The 23298-nt window shown below is 33.7% G+C and overlaps 1 protein-coding gene across 1 annotated transcript in view; it reads left to right on the top strand.

Moving 5' to 3' along the window:
- Window positions 1-23298, top strand: part of LEPR (leptin receptor) — a 68182-nt gene that overhangs the window by 14411 nt on the left and 30473 nt on the right. Inside the window, exons 4-10 of the mRNA XM_061186478.1 lie at window positions 6238-6446; window positions 10366-10511; window positions 12317-12461; window positions 17671-17961; window positions 18121-18238; window positions 20728-20927; window positions 23113-23261. Of these exons, the coding sequence (XP_061042461.1) occupies window positions 6238-6446; window positions 10366-10511; window positions 12317-12461; window positions 17671-17961; window positions 18121-18238; window positions 20728-20927; window positions 23113-23261 (1258 nt within the window). The remainder of the gene's footprint in view (window positions 1-6237; window positions 6447-10365; window positions 10512-12316; window positions 12462-17670; window positions 17962-18120; window positions 18239-20727; window positions 20928-23112; window positions 23262-23298) is intronic.

The raw sequence follows: 23298 nt of genomic DNA, 5'->3' as shown, positions 1-23298 counted from the left end.
TTCTAGCAGTGAGAAATCTTGCTTCCCTTTCCAACAGTATATTACCTAGTTGCTCAGTCCTAGAATACACACAAAGTAGTTTTGGACTAGCTAAGCCATACCACCATAGAAAACAAATAGGGTAACTAGAGTGCAATGTTTGTTTAGACTCATTTTGCCTTTGCTAAAATTCTGTGTTCTGAAGTTAATTAGGATATCCCCTCCCCTTCTGCCTCAGGTGGTTGTATTGTTAACTTGATGTACATTTAGGTCTATTTGTTTTTGTTTGCATTCCTTTTTTATTTTCTTTCTTTTTTCTTCCTCCCTCTCATCCTTGTTGATTTTCCATTTGTTTGGTGATATTGTACATCTGATGAGTACTTTGTGTTTTACAGAATGCTTCTTAAATTTGTCTCCTTGATGAAATACATCTAAGTCAACTTTTCACCCGGGCCTAATTCATGAGGTCTGGCCTGGATTTGCATTTCTATCAATTTCCAGATGATGCTGATGTTACTGGCTTGGGGACCATACTTTGAGAACCGCTGGTCTATGACACTTACTAAAAACAAATTCCTTGGCCCCAGACCTACTGAATTCTCCGTGGAGGGTCCAGGAATCTATTATGATGAGACTAGTCTGGGACATTAACCTGTTCTTTGAAATTACTTGGGATTGGTAAACTAGATTTTGGGGAGTAACATTTGTATAGGTTACCAGTCTGAGATTTAAAATGTGACTTGATTAAATTATACACAAAGCTAATGCTAAATGTTCCAATTCATGTTTATTGGTTTGCCCACTATGTTTTGCTCTCAGTTTATGTCACAGTCAAGAACACTCATTTGGTGTTATTCCTATAATAATTTAGTATAGATCTTTGCTTAGAGAAGCATTAATATATTCATAGAAAAATTTGGGGGGAACAAGTAATTTGATCAAAGGTCAGATGATAGAATGTGCTTTCTATAAAGGATTTGTGCCTAAAAGATGAAATTTCAGTACTAATTATATATCTAATTTTTGAGTAGAAATATTGCCCAAATTGTGAAATTTGCAAAGAAGCCAAATTTAAAATTTATTTGACAATTTTTTTCACTATTTTCACTTGCAAGTAAAGTTTACTCACATATAGAGAAATTAAATAAATAGTGGCACTGAATTTGTGTGTGTGTGTGTTGGCAACGCATAAAATATTTTGATGCGTAAACATTTTTCAAGAATTTCAGAAATTCTTAAGTTTTGGTTATTTTAAGCCAGTGTATCTCTTTCTTATTTTAAAAATTTGATCATCATTTTAACTTATACTACTTTAAAATTTTGATGGTTTAAAAGTAGTATTATCAAAATTTTAAAGTATCATTTGATGTTCTTAAATACTTAAAACTTTAAAAAATCTTTTGGAAGGTAATAGAAGTTCAAATGCTGACTTTGGCAAGTAAGAAGGCTGGTGTATTCCAGGTTTCACACAAACTTGGAGAAACTTCTGCTGTCATAAATATGAGAAATACCTAATGTTTTCCTCAAGGAAAAAATAATTTGAAATAATTCTGTAATTCTCTAATATTCTGATTTATAGAAATATTAACAAAATTCAGATTATAATTATTCTTTAGTTGTGGACATTAAAGTCTTTATCAATCCCCTAAATAAAATGACAATGGTAAAAGTGAAACTTATCTTGTAATGATAAGACAGCTTGTAATGATAAGATAGCTTGGGTGTAATGAAACGAGCACTGAACATGGAAGCATGAGACTTAAGATGAATTCCAGGTTTACGTTCTCTCTGAGCTCAGGTTTTTACTTGTAAAGTAGGTGATATTAGTTCCCTCATAAGGGAACTAATAAGGTGGTTTGAAAAATTGAATTAGTGATCCTCAAGGTGTTTCGTGTACATTGCAAGTATGTTATGTAGTGAAATTTGATGATATATTTAATGTGGTTTCCTTATTTTTGTGTCTTTTGCCCATCAAATACCCACCTGTAGGGAGTACAAAATGTTTTTGGCCTATAGCTGGGATTAAAAATTTTTTTCTTAAAAGTCTAGAGAGTAAATATTTTAGACTTTGCCCACCATACTGTCTCTATCACAACCTTGTAGTCACAATTAATATGTAAATGAATGAGCACGACTGTGTTTATGGACACTGAAATTTGAATTTCATATAATTTACATGAATCATGGAATATTCTTCCTCTTTTCTTTGTATTGTTTTAAACCATTGGTTAATGTAAGAAGTCCTTCTAAAAACGGGTGTTATTTGGGCTGCAGGTTTCTCACCCCTTTTTAGAGCATTTGAAAACTAGGTTTAGGTTCATTCTTAGACTTTCATGATGGGGTTATCTGTTGGAGTGGTTTGGGAAATTACTGAATGGAGTTTTTTTAAAAAAAACCCCACAAATTATGAAATACTACAATATATGTTGTATATATACACACTATATAATATATAATCATTGTATAAAGTCATTATTATGAATATATATATTTGCATATATTTAAATTGTAAAGAAAATGAAAATAGATTGGTTAAATAGAACACAACAGTGAAGTGGTAGAGAGACCACAGAGTTAATTTCATTGGTAATCAGCCGTATTCTACAAATGTCCACTGTATTTAGAAAAAGATGGCATTGGTGAGACCATGTAAAGTAAGACAGTGTAATTCTAACTTTTCTTTTTGTTTTAAAAAAGAAAAATATCACCAGAATTTCCTATCCTTTAAAAAATTTTACTGGAGTATATGTGTCTTGTTTTCTGTTCAGTTCTATTTGTGGCTTAAAATTTGGGAGTTCTTCAGTCAAAGCATAATACAAGCTGCAAGCATATTTCTGACATAAATACCACAATTCATTTAATTTGTTCCATACTCTTCTGATAAAAGCTTTTATTTTAATATTTGAAAAACACATAAAAGCCATGGCGTGATATTTTTTAAAATAACATTTCATTGGATTTGTTTAAAGATTTAGGTAAAGTTGAAAGTGCTAAGTCATTCCACCTCCAATTCAAAATGGAATTGGGTGTATAGCCCTTTAAAGTTTTTAAAAATACTTTTATGTAATTGTCTTTTATATTCACAACAACTTTATAAAGACAGATGGTTCAGGCATTTTCTCTGTTTTACTGTTTAAGGAGACCAAGGCTCACAAAGATGAACTTACTTGTCTATGGTCTTATGGTTCATAAGCAAACAGAAAAACCTGATTTAGGTCTCAATGTTAATTTAGTGTGCTTCTTACAATAACAATATCCCTTCCACAGTGCCCAGGATATTGCTTTGCACATTAAAATGTCTTGTAAATGTTGTTTCCTGACTGATGGTTTTTTTTAGGACTAAAGGAATACTAAAGTCTAGCTCAGGAAACTTGAAAAATCTATCATAATTCAAAACACTTAACAGTCGTGGGCTGTGTATGGAAAGGTTAGGGTCCGTTTCTCTCATGTTGTGTTTATATCTGAATACTCATGTATAGGCTACGTAGCACAGTTTCTAAAGCAACACTTTCTTGACATTGAATTTTTAGTTAGTATATTTATCTCTTACAGCTTTTTCCTCCAAAAGGACTGAGGTCTTTTCTGAAGGCAGTGATCATGCCTAAATATTAATACTCTCTCCCTGTCCCCAGGTTCTTTAAAAAGCATGCAGTGGCTTGGATACGAGGCAGCAGGTGTTTATGGACAGAATGGGGGTAGATCAAACAAGACAGGGAATATGAGGCATGGATACACCCCCGCCCCTGCCATGAACTTCCACCCTAAAGTCTTCTCATTTATACCAAGGCTTAGACTCTCCATGGGATGAGGCAGATTAAAAAAAAAAAACACGAAAAAATCAGAAATAACAACTCTCTGTGTCTTGGTTGCATGCTGTTATTCTCTATGCCTTGAGTTGGGTAACCCTATAAGATAATTACAGTTATTTTCTAAAGTTAACCCATTCATTTGTAGGTTTACAGTGACAGGCAAAGTATTGCTTAAAAACTTTTCCCTAGATTTCCTTTTTTTTGTAAACAGCTTTTTTGACATATAAGAATATAAAATAAACTGTACATATTTAGTGTAAACTTGATAAGTTCTGATATATGAAACCACTAATAAAATCTTCACCATAATAAAGAAAATGAATCTATTGTCAATCACAAAGTTTCTTCTTGCCCCTTTGTAATCCCACCCTCTACTCCTACCTGTGGTATCCTACCACCAGCCCCACCTCCCATCCCCCACTGTCCCCAGGCAATGACTGATCTGCCCCTTTCTGTAACCACAGGTTTCTTTGCATTTTCTAGAATTTTATATAAATGCATTCCTACAGAACTTTTGTCTTGCTTTCACATGGCGTGATTATTTTGAGATTCATTAATGCTGTGTGAATCTACTGGCAGTCCATTCCTTTTCATTGCTGAGTAGCATTCCATTATATGAATATACCACAGTTTGTTTATCTACTCACCTATTGATAGATAAATGAGTTGTTTACAGGTTTTGGCTCTTACAAAGAAAGCTGCTACAATTCTCTGTACTTGTTTGTGTACAGATCTCTGTAAGGATATATGCTTTTATTTCTCCTGGATGAATACCTGGGAATGGAATATGTAAATTATATAGTAGGTGTATGTTTAACAACTTAAGAAATTGCAAAACTGTTTTCCAAAGTTGTATCATTTTACATTCCTACCAGCAGTGTATTAGAGTTCCAGTTCCTGCATACCTCTTCAATATGTGATATGATGAATCTTTTCAATTTTGACCATTCTAATATGTGGATAGTAGTATTTCATTGGGGTTTTAATTTGCACTTCCTGAATAACTAGTGATTTGGGGCTTCTTTTCACATGCTTCTTTTCATTCTATGTATTCTGTGGAGAAGTGACTATTGACATTTTGGCCTATTTTTAATTGGATTTTTTAATATTATTATTGAGTTATGAAAGTTCTTTATATCTTCTGGATTCAAGTCCTTTATTAGAGAGATGACTGGCAAATGTATTATCTCAGTCTATGGCTTGTCTTTTGTTATTTTTTTATCTTTCACAGTGTCTTTTGAAGAACAGAAATTTTCAGTCTTGACAGAAGTCCAATTATCAATTTGTTCTTTTTCTTTTTTAACATCTTTATTGGAGTATAATTGCTTTACAGTGGTGTGTTAGTTTCTACTTTATAACAATATCAATTTGTTCTTTTATGGATCATGTTTTTGTGTTGCATCTAAGAAATTCTTATCTAAACCAAGGCCACAAAAATTTTTTCCCATATTCTCTTCTAAGAGATTCATAGCTTTAGACTTGACATTTGGATTGATGATCCATTTTGAATTAATTTTTAGATATGGTGGGAGGTGTGGATTAAAGTTGCTTTTTGGGGTGCGGAGCATGTAGATATCCCACTGTTCCAGCACAATTTATCAAAAAGATTACTTTTTCTCCACAGAACTGCTTGTACCTTTGTAGAAAATTGATTGTACATATAGATGTTGGTCTCTCTTCTGTTCCATTAATCATTTTTCTATCTTTACACTCATACTCCATTGGCTGATTATCATAGCTTATTAGCTGTAACTTCTTGTTTTATTACTTTAGTGGTGGCTTTAGGATTTAGAATATAGATCTTTGACTTATTATAGTCGAACTGATATTATACCTCTAGCTGCTATTACACCACTTTGTGTATAGTAGAAGAACATTACAACTGTGTACTTACAGATCTCCCCCTTCCCCAAGTTTGGTACTAATGTCATACATTTTACTTCTACCTATGTTATAAACTCAATACTACACGGTTATTATTTTTGCTTTAATCAGTCAATAAATATCTACCCTTTTAGTTAAATTTCATTTCTTTGTGTGGAACCAGACTTCTATCTACTATCATTTTCTTTTTGCCTGAAGGACTTCCTTTAGCATTTTTTATAATGCAGGTCTGATGATAATGAGTTATTTCCATTTTGGCATGTCTGAAAAAGCCTTTATTGCATGTTTATTTTGAAAGATATTTTTACTGCATGTAGGGTTTAGGATCACAATTTTACTTTCCTTTCAGTACTTCACTGTCTTCTTGTTTATATTATTTCTGATGGCTAACCTGCTTTAACCCTTGTCTTTGTATCCTTGTTATAATGTATCTTTTTTCCCCAGATGCTTTTTAAGCTGAGTGTGCAGAATAGCTGCCCTCAATTTGAATATTGTGTCCTACATTTTAAATATATCCAGTGCTTTCACATCTGTGTTAATATTTAGCTCTTCTTTTTCCATATAGGCTTGAAGTATTAGAAGAGTCACCTCTGCTCCCCCAGAAAAGCAGTTTTCAGATTGTTCAGTGCAACTGCAGTGTTCATGAATGTTGTGAATGTCATGTGCCCGTGCCAACAGTCAAAATCAATTACACCCTTCTTATGTATTTGAAAATCACATCTGGTGGAGTAATTTTTCACTCACCTCCAATGTCAGTTCAGCCCATTAATGTTGGTAAGTTGTGCATAAAAAAGATAATAGATATCAACATCAGTCATACAAACAGGTTGAAGATAGCTGACAAAATTTTTCACTAGCTTATCTTGCTTTGACCAACACTCTAAAGATGGTAAGTGTAGTTCTGGGGAGTATTAAAAGCAGCTTCTGGAATGATTTAACAGCAGTATAGATATCTCTGCAATTGTAACTTAAATTCTTTTTGAAAACAGTTTGATTTCTTTAAATCCTGGATCCGTCTAATGGATATTTATTGCTTGGTTATTACTTTTTCACATCTCGGATAACTATTTCTGAAAATAATTGAAAGCTTGTTTTTACCTGAATTTATGCCTTCAATAAACATTTCTTAGAGGCTCATGGATGTCAGCCACTGACCTAGGAGCTGGAGAAACAATGGTGAATGCCTCACAGAACAGGGGCAGACAGTAGTGGGCAGACAGAAACAGTAAAAACGTAAACAAATAATTTGCTGTACAAATCTGACCTTAAGAAAAACTCAAATGATAGGCAAAGGCCCATATTTTCAGTGCAAAGATTCCCCAAATTTATTTGATCAACTGGAATGTATAATTACATTTATTCAGTGTATTCAGTTATTCAGTGTGAATAATACAGGCGAATGTTAACAAACTATTTATTAACTCAGTTTTGTATGTGTATGTTAAATTATATATTACATGATACATAATTTAACGGTGTTACTATTTCACATTTACGTTTCCTGAAACGATTGTATACAAACTCTTTATATGCATCTCTGCATCATTGTTTTTGACATCACTAGAGCCACTTTTCCAAGTATCTGACATACTTTCCCACACAGCTTTACCTTCACTTCTGTCTAAGTTACTGATGAAATAGCACTTTTTGAATCTGCATATGACATCATATTTAACATTAGGACTTTTAAATAACTTGTCCTCTAGGGATATATTTGTGATCTCCACAACGTAATTACAATGATATCCAAGGAATTCAGTCATGACGTTATACCACAGGGAAAAATACAAAATCTATAAAGTATCATCATTTTCTCTTTTTAAAACCAGTTCTATCAGGTGATTTTTAGAAATATTTAGAGCCAGCATTGAATTAAATTGTTTTTATAAGTAAAGTAGGTAAGAGAAGTTGCTGTGATAGACTTTATAAGAACCTTAAAAATGATTTTGTCTTATTTCGAATAATTTTGGGGAAAAAATCTTTCCTTGTATTGGGGTATATGTGATAATGTCTAAAAAAGTGCTATGAAAGAAATAAGAGAAGTTGTGTGATGGAGAATGTCAGGTGTAGGGGCTATTATTTCAGTTATAGATGTCCTCTTTTAGGAGATAGCATTTAAGCTGAAAGAAAAAGAGATAGCCATGCAAAAACAAAAGGTGCTCCAAGCAGGAAGAATAGCACTCACAAAATTCCTGGGAGGGAATGAGCTTGGAAGTTAGAAGAACCAAATACAAGACTCTTTTGCTTGGAGTGAATGAAGTAGGAGAATATTTAGAGATGTGGTTAGAGAGTCATCTGGGTCCAGGTCATACCATAAACCAGGGTTACAACGTTTGGATTTTATTCTAATTGCAGTGGAGGCTTTTGAACCAGGAGAGTGATATGATCAAGGGTGTGTGTGTGTGTGTGCGTGTGTGCGTGTGTAAGCATGCATATGTTTAAAATTTATGCTGCATGTGAAGAAGGAAATTGATGAGGAAGGAAGGAAGGATAGTTGCAAGAATGGAAGCAGAGGAATCAGATAGGAAGCTGTTGGAGTTGCCCCGTTGGCTTAGGGTTGTTGCAGTGGAGAAGTAAAGAAATGATCAGGCTTGGGATCTGTTTAGGAGATGGTGCTGACTGAACGTTCTAGTGGATTGGGTATGGAGTGTGAAGGACAGAGAGGAATCAAGGGTAATAGTTAGGCTTGGACCTGGGTGGTACCAGAATAGTGGTACCAGATGCTGAGATGGGGATATTAGAGAGGATTAGGTGTGTGACATATTATGTTTGAGATGCTTATTAGAAACCGAAGAGATGTTGAGTACGTAGTTGGATATGTGAGCCTGGAGTTCAGGGGAGATATATATTTGGGAGTCTCTAGCATACAGATGTTTATGGGATTGTATGAGATCACGTATTTAGAGTTCAGTGAGAGAAAGACTGAGGGGTGATCAGAGAGAAAAGAGGAGTAAAGGAGTGTGGTGGCCTGGAAGCCAAGTGGAAAAAGTATTTCAGCTAGTCATGGAACAAGCAGTAGGAATGCTGCTGAGAGATGGAGTAAAATGAATCAGACAGTTGACATTGGATTTGGCAAAGGGTAGTGACCTTGGTAAGAGTAGTTTCAGTGGACTAGTGAGAAGGAAGACCTGATCAGAATAGGTTGCTCAGGAAAATGGGATGCAAAGTGGAGAAAGTGAGTATGCCAGCTCTTTGGAGGAATTTTCCTCTGAACGAAGCAGGTAGATGGGGTCTGGGACTGAGTACATAGGGGGTCCAGGGAAAGATTTATTTTTAGATTCCTAATATGAAGACATATATGTATGCAAATAGGAAATGTAAAATAGTTTATAATTTTATGATTTCACTTCTGTTTGGTGTCTTTGTTTTCTGTCTTATTGGTCACGAGAACTCAGTGAATTTCACCTGTTGTTTCTGGACTTTAGAGTTTAGATATCCCTGCTTTAAAGTAACTAAAATTTGTAATATGTCACAGAAAGTAAAAACTTCATTAATTTTGACTCAAGGAAAAGAAAAAAAACTATGACTAAGTTCATGAAAATATGGAATGTGTAAAGAATGTGCCATTTTATTTCTTGAAAATAAAAGTCAGTAAATATTTCAATGTAATGGTGATTTCTGTGTTCATGAGTAATTCCTGTTAATCACAAAAATCTTGAAAGCATAGAGATGCACAAAGAAGAAAAATTATTTTATTCATTTATTATCTACTATTTTGGCATTTATTTCTATTTTAATATGTATTTACAAATATCCTTTAATTTGTAAATTTTAATAAATCAGGAATCCAAGTATAGATGTTGTTTAATAAACTTTTAAAACTAACAGTATTAAACATTTTCAATATTCTTCTCTAATATTATTTTTAAAGGCTGTATAGATTTCCCTTAAAGGGATGAATCATTATTTATTCAATCAATCCTTTATTGTAAGATGTTTGCATTGTTTCTACAAATGATTTAAAGGTTATATTCTATGTTTAAAGCCACACACACACAAATCTCCATGTATGAATATACACAAATGCATAGGCGTACATAAAAACACATATACACGTGAACTTAGAAATTATAAACTGAGTTAAATACCCCATTAGGATAAGAAACTCCATCCCCATTTCTGGTGACAAGCCAGGGCCTGCTAATGCTGTGTTTACTGCGTGTAAACTGTGCATGGTTTGGGCTATTTGAATGGGTATATCTGGATTTGTTGTATTTTAAAAGTAATAAATATACTGAATTTTGCATGCATATTTACATGAATTTGCATGAATATGTGCTTTGATCTTTGCATGCAAAATTTATATGCATTTTCCAAATAGTGCTCTGTAATATACTTTTTCCCCTTGTCATTTGCTAAAACAGTGGGTTTTGTCAGGGGAGGCTTCAAATAAGCATGGCAAAAGCTAGGTTAAATAAAGTAAGGCAGGCTTTTTTACAGCAGGAATTCACATTTATCAAAATAACATCATTTACTGATTTATAGTTTCTACCATGTAGAGAGAAGGAAATGAAGATACATGGATTGCTATAGTAAGGTACAGGAGTAGAACCAATATTTTGGTTCTGTAAGTAGCCTTTGAATAAAGGCACTTTAGTTGAAAGAATAGGATATGCTAAAAACTCATTTTGCCTTCACTTTATGATTATCATGAAAATTACATGACTTAAAAGTGTTCTTTTTTTTTCTTAAGTGAAGCCTGATCCACCATTAGGTTTGTGTATGAAAATCACAGATACTGGTAATTTAAAGATTTCTTGGTCCAGCCCAACATTGGTACCATTTCAACTTCAATATCAAGTGAAATATTCAGAGAATTCTACAAAAAATATGAGAAAAGTAAGTATATTTTAGTAAATAAAATGAAAAGTTGAGACGCAATTAAGGAAAGGTGAGACCCCGTCCAAATCCCTTACAGAACACCTCTGCATACCAAATGTGCAAACTGCTTCTGGAGCAGAATCAGTCATAATTTAATATCATACCATTGGCTTTCATTCAAGAGCAGCATAAGAAATGAGCATATATACAGCATTTCTGCATCTTCCATAAAATGATTTTAGAAAAATTGTTTGATGTTACTCAATATCTCTTACATGTAGATCCATGTTATATTTTGAGGAGCATGACAAATTCCTCCCAGAATTTACTGCGAGGAAAAGTTTCTTTTCCAAAAGTTTATGGATATTAGATCAATTCTCTCTCTCTCTCTCTCTCTCTCTCTCTTCTTCTCACCCTCCCTCTCCCTCTCCTTCTCCCTCTCCCTCTCATTAACACCACACCCACACACCACACACACACGCACAACTAATGGCTACAAGAAGTCCAGATACAGAATTATTGAATTCATAATTATAATATTTTCACCTAAAGACCTTCTCTGGTTTCTGATTTTACATGTCATCCTTATTTTTTCTTATTGCTCAATGTATTTGTTTACATGCAGTACAAACATGTATAGTGTGTCAAACACTTTTTTCGTTCTTTCAGTAAGTATTGAGTGCCTACCAGGTGCCAAGAACTCAGGACCCATTGTGTAGTAGAACAGGATGAGGGGAGCTTGGGAATGCTAGTGGGAGAGGGTGGGTTGAAATATTAAATGGAGGTAGGGGAAGCTCTCCTTGAGAAGGTGATATTTGAGCAGGGATTTGAAGGAAGTGGTGATGTAGATATCTGGGAGAATTGGAGTCTAAATAGGGAAAATAGCAATTCAGAGGCCCTAAGCTGGATGAGAAGCTGGAGGCCAGGGTGGTGAGTGAGGGCAATAGTATTAGTGGATGATCAAAGAGGGGGAGGGGAGGAGGAGGTCATAAAGAGCCTTGTGGGCCATGCAAAGACTTTGGCACTTTAATTTGTGAAACTAATTGTTATCTAATTTAGAGGTAAAAACCTGTCTTTTTAGATCTGGGCTAATTTTTTAAGACTTTATATTCATAAAGAACAGAATGGGAGTCCGGTGTCATGTATGGAAAAAGCAGTTGAGGCTTCTCTGGACTTTAGCTTTCTCATCTGTAAAATGGAGATAATAGGATTTGAACTACAGGTGATCTGAAATTGTTTAATGCATTTCTGATGCTTTTCGCCATTTTTAGTCTGTGGTGCCCCACAGTCTAATGAGCCAGGGAGTTCAACGTCTTTGGAGTACATCATTGGTTGTTTCATGCAGTTAGGTCTCTTAGATATTTTGATTCACTATAGCTGATTATCAGCCTTGGGTCCTTAAAATTATTCATGCCCTCCTTCTGTGACACTTTGCTCTAAGAATGTTTATAGTTCTCTGTCCACCCCTGTGCATCATCTTCTACTGTGTGTGTTATAGATGTCAGCAGAGGCTTGAAGCTTCCCACTGACTTTAGCTGTATCTCTCAAATTTTGAAACGTCAATATTCATTATCATTCAGTTAAATGCTGATTATCATTGTGATTTTTTTCCTTGGACTTACAGGCTATTTAAAATTTTATTGACTATTGTCAGTCAAACATTTGTTATTGGATTATTGATCTCTTTTAAATTCCACTGTGGCCAGCTAACTACTCTGTAAGATTTTAATTCTTTGAGATTAGTTGAGACCTGCTTGTGATCAGTTTTGGTAAAGGTTTCACACCGACCTGATGCTCTGATGTTTTCAAATAATATTTAACAGGCTGATGAGATTGTCTCAGCTACATCTCTGCTAGTAGACAGTGTGCTTCCTGGGTCTTCATATGAGGTTCAGGTGAGGAGCAAGAGACTGGATGGCCCAGGAATCTGGAGTGACTGGAGCACCCCCCTTACCTTTACCACACAAGGTAGGTTTTATAAGAGTCGCTTCTACTGACAGGGGAATATGGTTCCTGAATTTGCCTTTGGCGTATTACATGCATCTTAAATTTTGTGGCAGTAAACTTAAAGGAGGAACACCATATTAACTTTGAATTTAAATTTTGAACAATTAAAATTTTTAACCTGTTAATGAAAACTTGCGTGAGAGCTCCCACATTTATGTGCATCCATAGCAGTATCTTGCTGAATTACTCTTTCTGACCCAAAAGATAGAGTTAATATAATAGTTCCAAATTTACAAATTCAGAACACTACTTGTATTGACAGCTCCTGAATTTACACTTGAAAATCAGATATATTTATTTGGCATAGATTTTTAAGTATTAAAATTTTATTTGAGTATTACATATTATATAATTAAGCAATTCTTTTCACTCCAGATGCTTGCTTTTCAGAGTTTTTACTTTCAATTTTCATATTTTTAAAGGTATCTTTAACATCAGAAAAACTGCAATTTATTCACAGCTTCCTCGTGGAGTTGAGGTGCAATATTTTACATAGAGGTCCAGGAGTCTAATGGTGCTAGCCCTGGCACAAACCAGGGTGTGACTACAGGAAGACAGTTCATGGTCCTTTGACTTGTTGTCTGATCTGTCAAACGTGCAAAAACTATTCCTACTCAAACTCACTCAGGTTGATTATGGATATATGGAGATAGCAAGTACCATGTAAAACACTCAGCAGATATTCAACACATTTAACTAAATAGGTTTGTTTATTGATTACTTACTATTTAAAAAGCACTGATTGTTAAAAAGTAAGTAGCAGTAGTGGTTTAGGAGCCCTGACTTCGGAGTCTGACTGAAGTTTATTACCACTTATTTGGAAAGTTTCTTAACCTCTCTATACCTCGATTTCCTCATCTGTAAAATAAGGGCTTTTCATGTGGATAGTTCATAATGCACATAAAGTGCTTACTGCAGTGCTGACCCTTAGTAAGCACTCATGAAATAGTAGATCATAGCTTGTAAATATCATAGCTTGTAAGCTGACAAGCTCAATATTCAAAATCTCAAAGTCTAATGAAGGTGAGAGATTGACATGATATGTAACTAATTGCTTAGCACAAGTAAGATTGTGAGAAGAGCTAAAATAAGTGCTAAGCACCAGGAGGAATTAATTCTCATTGGAAAGGTCAGGAACCTTGAGTGAACAGACTTAGAAGACAGGAATTTCTCATCTCTCTTCCTCAAATAATAATTATGGAGTATCACGATGTGAGTAATATGATGCTGAAAATTCAACTTTTGTTCTATGTTCAGTTATGTATCATTGATTAATAGGTCTTAATGACCAGCTGTGAAATACGTAGAGAGGAATGAATTAACAACATCAAATTTCAGTGAATGGCCCATGGAGGTTTTTATACAGTGGGATGGGGTGAGTGGGTGGTAGGAGAGGGTAGTTTGACAAAGGAAGTAGAGGCAACAGCCCCTGCTCCCCTCTGAGTGGCTTGGGGCTTGTACTTTATTTAACTGTCTGGTGAAATATTTCTCTTCCACAAGAAAATGGCTTCATTCTTTGCTGTTTTACTTCTTATTAGATCTGAGAACCTATCCTCTCTGAAGAAAAGGGAAATTCTAAAAGAATCATCATTGTTTTTAAAGTTTGCTGATATTCAAGTTATATACTTATACCTTCCTAGAATAATGATTCTTAGCAATATTATGTATTCAGTTGGATGAATATGAAAATTTGATCCAGAATAATATAATAGCTACTTGTGCTACACTTATATGAAATTTTGTTTTGGATTGTTCAACTTAGGTTTTTAGACCTTTGGATGGACATATTTTTAGTTCTATTTTGCTTTATGCAAAGCCCTTTTGTACTTCTATTACTTTCCTAGTTCATGTCAATATCTGTAGGATTAAATTTGCTTGGTTTCTTAATATTTTGTATCATATTTTTATACTTTCATATATAATATAATCAGATTTATTAATATATATTATAAAGCACATACATACACATGTATATGCCTTTCCATAGGCAAATATTTAGTGTTTTGAGTACACGAAGGTAATAAAGGTATGTTTTGTTGAAAAGAAGCTTTGCCAATTTATTTGCTTGTGCAATATCCAACAATATTACCATTAACAGCTAGCCTTTTACTTATTCAACACAAGTGTGTCCCTCTAGTGACTGTAGACATCCCAAACAGAAAAACCTGAAAATAAGTGAGAGATAAATCCAGACAGTGAGCAAACGGCTGCCCCAAAGGGCAGAATTTGTTGATTTAGCAATGAGTGTAAAGTTAAGCTTACTAATTTAACAAACTTGGTTAGCGCCTATGCCACTAAGTGGTACCATGTGATTATTAAGGGAAAGACAGAAACTTGCCAAATAGAAAGTAGACTAGGACACCAAGAGTGGGGAGAAAAGCTTATACACTTTAGTATCTCCCAAGCACATTTCTCTATCACAGTATTGTCTACTGTAATGATGTAATGCATATTGAATCACAAATAAAAGGTAGAAGTAGATTGATAATTCCTTATTGAATAATAATAATAATATTGACAATTATAGGGTGCCTCCTGTGTTTAGGCACTGTTCTAAGTGCTTTGCACATACTATCATTTTATCCTTTCAACAACCCTGTGAGATAGGTACTGTTATTCCTGTTTCATAGACAAAGAAATTGAGAGTTAGATAGGGTTAAATAACTTGTAAAAGTTAATGCAGTTAGAAAGTAGCCTAATTCCAAAGTTCATGTTTGTAACCACTAGTAAAACAATTAAGTGCATAAATGTATAATTCTGCAAGATTTCTGGTGGCACTAAAAATTGATTCTCAAAGCTAGTAAGCAGTAAGCTTAATTACATAGAGCATTTTAGTGGAACACCTCGTTTCCTTCATGATTCCTGGTAAATGAGGTTTTAGTACTGCTTAGGTTTTTTAGGTTTAGGTTTGCTGAGCTACGTTGGCTGCAATGTCTGCACTTCACAGTGCTGCCCACACTTGAGGTTTATTCCCTGAAAGGTGTGCAACAGCAAAGTATGTCTCCAAACTCGGGGACTTCCTGTTCTTGTGTAAAGGGATTTGAATCCTTCTCCCTTAAGTCTAGTTACCTAATATTATTAGATTCACCTCCATTGTTCACTGATAGGTGCTGTAACGGCATCCACCAAACAGAAACATTCTGTAAGATTGAGGTGTTAATTTGTTTAGAATGAATTAGCACACCCACCTTTTCATTTCCAAACACTTTGGGTTTGTTTTTTTTAAAAAAAACAGAGGTTACTTGATGTATTACTGCAGACAGAATGCTAATTCTCAGTACCTTTGTAACTACTACTTTTTATTCATTAATATATTAAAGGTGAACCTACCAAGTGCACAGTTAATGGAGCATTGACTATTCCTAGTCAAGGAATTCTTATGGATTCTTTTATTTATTTTTAAATGGGGTATGAATCCCTTTATTTTCTAATTCTGTAGGTATTATCTCTTTTTTTAAAAAAATTTGTTTTTTTGGCCACCCGCCATGTGGGACCTTAGTTCCCCAACCAGGGATGGAACCCGCGCCCCCTGCTTTGGAAGCGTGGAGTCTTAACCACTGGACCGCCAGGGAAGTCGCATCTTATGGATTCTTTTCAAATGAATTGGATAGGTTCTTTCTCTGTAGCTGTTGGGAGATCTTGGGCTTTTAGAGGAAAACTCAGGACCTTCCCAGAACTTATAAAGTACAAGAATATTGCAATTTACATACTAAAAACAACTTTAGAATTGCTGAATTCTTGTAGTACCTTTATTAACTGCATTCTTGTTGCTGTGAAAGAAGAGGAGAAACAGATATTAGATAATTTCTACCCTTCCTGTGCAGCTCTTATACCAGATTAAAGAAAATATTTTTTCCTTAAAGAAAGATAGGTAATCTGCTCCAAGAATTAAAAAAAAAAACTATTTTCTGGAGCTATGATAACACATTTTAAAATAACTTATCTAAAATGTTTTGATCCATGATTTATGTTCTTTTGAGTAATTCACTAATATTTATCAATAGAATTTCCTTTTTAAATAAAATTTATTAATGTAGATCCTGTAAAGGTATTGATACTTGGTCATGAGAAGAAAATCATTATTGTTTCCTTATTTTACAATAAATAAATAAATTTTTTCCTGTTTATCCTTGACTGTAGACATACAAGATGCAAATATCTTATATGGATTATAAATATAAAGGCATTGGAGTTTAGCATGCTATTACTGAAAAGAGAAAAATAATAAAAACTAATCAAGGTTTTTTTGGACTTGTTTTGAGGGTAATCCAAATATGTATGAAAACAGATATTCATATTCTATCAGCAGAAAATAGCTTACCTTAAATTGTACAACTGAAATACCCTGTTTTTGTAATACACTATGGCAGAAATAATTTCGTCCTATGTAAACATTCATTTATTTTTATTGTTTCTAATAAAACATAGGGACAAACTATGTTTCCAACAATAGGAGACTGAAAGAGTAGTATGGAATGGTGTATAGGCATTAAAAATAATATTTTAGAAAAATACTGATTCCCCTTGTCCTCAACCACAGGGTACTGGCACTAAATAACTTCAAATGATACTACAGAACAGTATTTACAGTTTTGCCTGCTTTGTTTACTGGTGCATCATTGATTTTACATTTCCTAACAAGTTTTCTTATTTAAAGCTTATTTCTCTACCTGCTTACTTGAAATTTTCATGTATCCAAACGAGACAGTGGCTATCACCATTTATTCTTCAGGATTTTGTTTTGTAGGGATTTGACTTAAGAACTTAAGTTCACTAATCAGTGCTAAAGTTCACTGATTCTGAAAGCAGAGTCTTATGGAAGACATACCATTGTGGAATTAGACTACATTTCATTTTCATTAATTTTCTGCCTATCAGTTAGCAAGTGACAATTACTCTCTAAAACATATTTTATAATGCATAAGTCTCTGTGTTTAGAAAATACTGAGGACATTTATGGAGGCTCAAGTCACTTGGGAATGGGAATGCTTGGGACACTTACTAACTGTACACGAACAGGCAGCTACAGTTCTGCAGTCTCTCAGCACACTCATTTTATTTTGGGCAGTATAATCCTGAATGCCTTGTGAATCTTTTTTACATAGTATCAATTGCCTACGTGATGTTTTCTGTCTTCATCTAACATCCTACCTTTTTTTCCCCATTACAGATGTCATATACTTTCCACCTAAAATTCTGACAACTGTTGGGTCTAACGTTTCTTTTCACTGCATCTATAAAAATGAAAACAAGATAGTTTCCTCAAAAAAGATTGTTTGGTGGATGAATTTAGCTGAGAAAATTCCCCAAAGCCAGTATGATGTTGTGGATGACCATGTTAGCAAAGTTACTTTTCCTAATTTGAATGCAACCAAACCCCGAGGAAAGTTCACCTATGACGCAGTGTACTGCTGCAATGAGCATGAGTGCCACCATCGCTATGCTGAGTTATATGTGATTGGTAAGAATCCCGGGATTTTCTTCATTTTATTCCATGAGATACATTTTTATTATGGACTCTATCTTAGAGTCCCATTGAAGATGTTAAGGAAATTTTATTTTCATTAAAAATGTTTTGGTGTTTTTGCTTTATAGTAATATTTTAATGTGTTTTAAATAGATGTCAATATCAATATATCATGTGAAACTGATGGGTACTTAACTAAAATGACTTGCAGATGGTCACCCAGTGCAATCCAATCACTTGTGGGAAGCACTTTGCAGTTGAGGTATCATAGGTATGTATATTTTTGCTGTTTTATTTTTCTGTGGATATGGTGAGATAAACATCTCCTGTAAAATATCACCATAGCAGTAGTCTTGTAGATTTATTCCCGAAAGAGGAAGGTAGAATATTCTTAATTAGGAAATTTTTAGAGGGTTAAATAAATTGGTGATTCTTGAAAAAATTCACACACAAAAAGATTGTAATTTGTTTTTGCTTCAGATTATTTTTTTCTGATGATCAGTTAATTCTCCACAATTGCATTTTAGTTAATAAATGAAATCCAAAAAATTAATATCTATACATTTTAATTTGACTTGGAGAATTGGCTACAGGAGAATATCAAGGATTATAGAAGCCTCATATCATTTGCTGAAGATTAATGTTTTAGAAAAAAGTTGGAGGTAGTGGTACAGATATTGTAAGAGATAATATGAATGGTCTTTAGAAATAGGTAAGATTATTATTTTTTAATTGAAGTATAGTTGATTTACAATGTTGTGTTAGTTTCAGGTGTACAGCAAAGTGATTCAGTTATATATATATATAGATGTATCCTTTTTCAGATTCTTTTCATTATAGGCTATTATAAGATACTGAATATAATTCTCTGTGCTATATAGTAAATCCTTGTTGTTTATCTATTTTATATATAATACTGTGTATCTGTTAATCCCAAACTCCTAAATTATCCCTCCCTCCCCGCCCTTTCCCCTTTGGTAACCATAACTTTGTTTACTTAATAAGGATTAAACAATTCTAGTAAAGAGTAATTTACGGGGCTTTTTTTTTTTTTTAACCGTTCTCTGATTTGAAAAGAATTCAAGTCATCGTCTTCCTATAGTATTCTTCTCTCTACAAAGACCTTTATCTACAATAATAACACTCTTGATTAGGACAATTTTTATAACATTCTTTAGTAGTTTTCAAGTGTGTGTACTACTCTTGACACCCTGTCTCAGTTTGTACTGGGACTTTCAATTTGTATAGCTTGTGCTCATTTATTCTTAAAATCTAAAATTTCTGCTTGAAAAACAAATCCATTTCCTCAAATACTGTGTTCTGATTCCTATTCCTAACGCTACCTGTCTATTCTTAAGTAATATTAGAAAAAAATGAGGCAATTTCTTTGTTTCTCACGTGGGAATAATAGCTGTCTTCATCTTACCTGATATGAGAACTTTAAAATCAATAGAATATTCATGGCATACAATTTTACTTTTGTAATCTGTCTTTACTTTCTTTCCATGGCATTTTCACATTAAAAATGGTGTTTGTGGACAACTATTCCATAAGCATTTGGACTCATTTATCTTCCTAATATTTATAGAAGAACCATGAAACTAGCTGAATATACGTGTTCAAGTTTTTTTAACCTCTCTAAGGCCTCAATTTCCTTGTCTGTAAAATGGAATGAATAATAGGACTTGCAGGTTTTCTGTGAGAATTAATGACATTTTATTTAATTATAATTAAGTGATATGATTTCTGCTGGTAAACATTCAATAAATGGTTATATCTGTCGTGACGATAATGATGCTAACCTTTGGATTCCAAGTGGACTATTACTGTGCTTCTGTACAAGGTCATGGTTCTTATTTTTTATGCACAGATGACTCTTCATCCCTCTTTCTCATTTAACCCCCCCCACCACACTGATTCACACACACACACACACATACAAACAGTTGTAATTTTGAGGAAATAGGAAGAAAAAGGTGTCACCAAAAATGGAAAATGAGAGACAGAAAAATATAGATTTTTCATTTTCTTGTAACCTCCTTACTCCCATCCTTATGGAAACAGTAACTGCTACTTTAGCCACTTAAATACCATATTTAAAGCAAATAATGGCAGAAGGGTTATTGCAAAGAAGAGGAGAAATGCTTTGTATTCTCTGAGGTGGAGTGTTGATTGGGATGTAGTGATAAAAAAAATATTTTCTTACTTTTCTTCTCTGAGAAAATAAGTGATATACCTGACTATATGATCCATATAGAAGTCAATAATTGATATTATTTTAATTATATTGCTTTGAACTAGAAAAGATTAGGACAATGTCAATTAAGCTACAATTTACTATCATTATGTTTTCAATTTGTTTTGTGGAATTTAAAGTGCAAGGAATTTATCTTCCTTTCCATCTCAGGAATTCCCCATTACCACTTGTGATCTTTATTTTAAAAATTCGATCACTTCGGTATAATATTAGCGTAGCTTCCAAAGTGTTGTAAGTTCTATCTCCAGTTGGATCCCCACCTCCTTGTTAGAACATTGTCATTTATTTCATTTGCATACCCACTTACTGTCTAGTGAAATATTTAAGAAGGGTTATTTTCTATTTTCATGGAAAGATTGTGATATAGCTGAGAATTCAAAAATGAACAACTACTTTTAGATGGAGCAAAAACTGTCTATTTTAAACAACAAAGCAGAATTCTCAAATATCTTATTGCTTTTATCAGTGTTGTATATTTATTGATTGTTTTTGTATCTTTTAAGGAGCAGCCTTTACTGTTCTGATGTTCCATCTATTCATCCCATATCTGAACCCAAAGATTGCCACTTGCAGAGAGATGGTTTTTATGAATGCCTATTTCAGCCAATCTTTCTATTATCCGGCTATACAATGTGGATTAGAATTAATCACTCCTTGGGTTCACTGGACTCTCCACCAACATGTGTCATTCCTGATTCCGTGGGTATGTCAAAAACTATATGTATGTCTTCATTTTTATTAGCATATTTGGATTCAGGTGGATTCAGGGTAACTGTTGAATTTTCTGATCACACTAGATTAAAAAAATTCTTTTTCCTACTTACAGTGGAATTGAGAAGACAATTAGCCTTAGAAAGTTTTACACTTTTGGCTTTATTTTAAATCAATAATGGGAAGATTTTCAGCATATAATTTGATGAATTATATTGATCACTGGGTATAAATTTAGTAGTAATATTTTTCTAAATAATGCACTATTTTATGTTTTTTTTCCCAATGTACTTATGAAAACATTTGATGCTTTTAATCTAAAAGTTTAATTTGGATATTCTGATGGTTTTTGTAATCTGAGTAGTCATAGCTCAAGGCTTTAATTTGTAAGGCTGGGTAGGAAGCAGAAGGATTCAAAATAACTCAAATGAAATAAAGAGAAAATAGACAAGGATGATGACATCCATTATAACATTTTAAACATTCTTTTAAAAGGATATTTTGATTTCAAAGAAATAAGAGACTCCTTGGAGATTTTGATATATTACTCTAAGTATCACTGTGAAATCTTTGGGAAATGATCCATTTATGATTTTGCAGCAAATATAGAAGAGTATCTTTTGATGCTATATAATATTTTGTTGGGGAATTGTACCAAAAATTAATATTTGATCCATTGTATTTTCAAATAATTAGTACACATCTGAATTCAAACCTATATTTTGTTAAATATAGCATAAAGTTGTCATAATTTAAAAATTTTTTTCAATATGAAGTCCCAGTTAATTGATCTGCCCCTTCCTGTTTAGTTTGGTTCCATTTTAAGTGAGTTTACTGTAAGCAATACTTCTCTGGTACTAAATATCCTAAGGTAGCATGGAACTGTCCTACCTCCCTACCCTACAGACATGCACAGATATACCCTCACATGTATTATATGACAACTGCAACATGGATTCAGTTCGATATCTGAACAATTTTTGATGTTATTCTTTTCAGTACTAACATAAGGCATTTAAATTGTGCTTATATTGCCTACTGAGTACTAGAAAACAATGTGAAAATTCAACTTTGGAATCCAAATGCCAGCTCCACTTATTACTAGCTTTGTAAACTTGAGCTAATCACTTAAGTGCTCCGTGACTATTTTATCACCTATAGAATGTGGAAAGCTCCTTATACCTCCCTAATGTGGGTATTGTGGGGATCACATAAACCATTGTACTTCAAAGCATTCTTTCTATAAACTAGATATTCATGGAATATATACATGTGATAGCCATATGATTCCGTCAAGTGCAATCACAGCTTTAATGTGTTAGGGTCTCTTGAACGCTCATACTTCCTTTCCTGAAGAGGAATTATCTTTTCAAGAGATGAAATATATGTCATCTTACTGGTTGGTGAAGAACGTCTTCTTGGCATATGAGGAATTGAATAAGCATGAGATACTGTATAGTAATTAAAAAGTTTAGGTGTTTTGGTCATCAACAGTCTAAAGAAATATTGTTGATGAAGTCTGTAGCTTCAGAGGTTCACACTGTTGTGCTTGAGCTGTGAGATGTTAGTTCCCAAATACGTTGAGTTTGCATGTTGCCTTTTATTATTTTTTAAAGCCCTTGCTGTTCTGTTCATCTTTGCCTCTATTTCTACCCTTTCAAAAGCTTATTTTCCTCAGATTGTAGAGAACCAAGGCTTTACTCTGCAAGACTTCCTCTGACCTTGACCTAGAGATACCTAACAACAGACAGTAGAAGATTTTGAAACTCACACATGTGGAAATGAATGCGGTGTATAGTTTTTTGCTTTTAATTAAGGCTCTATTTAGAACAGAGTTTGCTATTGATATTCCTCATGTGATCAGTATGGTATCTTTTGCATGCAGAGCCAATGGTTCCATTTCTAATCGGGTCTTACAATTAATGTGCAGAGTGACATGGACGATGCATTGATCTTTTTTCAATCAACCTCTCTATTTTCAAAATAGAGATAATCCCTTTCTTATGTATCACATAAAGTTGTAGGGGATCAAATGAGATAATGAAGGAGAAGGTTTTGAGAAAGAGATGTTACTTTATAAATAGAAGATATGGAAGATTATAACATCATAATAACATTTTAAAAATATTGTTACTGTTTAAATTACTGTTATATAATACTTTAAAAAAATTTTCTAGTGAAACCACTGCCTCCATCTAGTGTGAAAGCAGAAATTACTGTAAAAATTGGATTATTGAAAATATCTTGGGAGAAGCCAGTCTTTCCAGAGAATAATCTTCAGTTCCAGATTCGCTACGGTTTAAGTGGAAAAGAAGTACAATGGAAGGTACCTTTTACCTGGAAATTTCTTCAGCTTGCCTCAC

This window comes from Eubalaena glacialis, chromosome 3, assembly GCF_028564815.1.
Source record: "Eubalaena glacialis isolate mEubGla1 chromosome 3, mEubGla1.1.hap2.+ XY, whole genome shotgun sequence".
Taxonomy (NCBI): Eukaryota; Metazoa; Chordata; class Mammalia; order Artiodactyla; family Balaenidae; genus Eubalaena; species Eubalaena glacialis.
The sequence above is the reverse complement of the archived record's forward strand: the minus strand, read 5'-3'. Positions and strand labels throughout refer to the sequence as shown.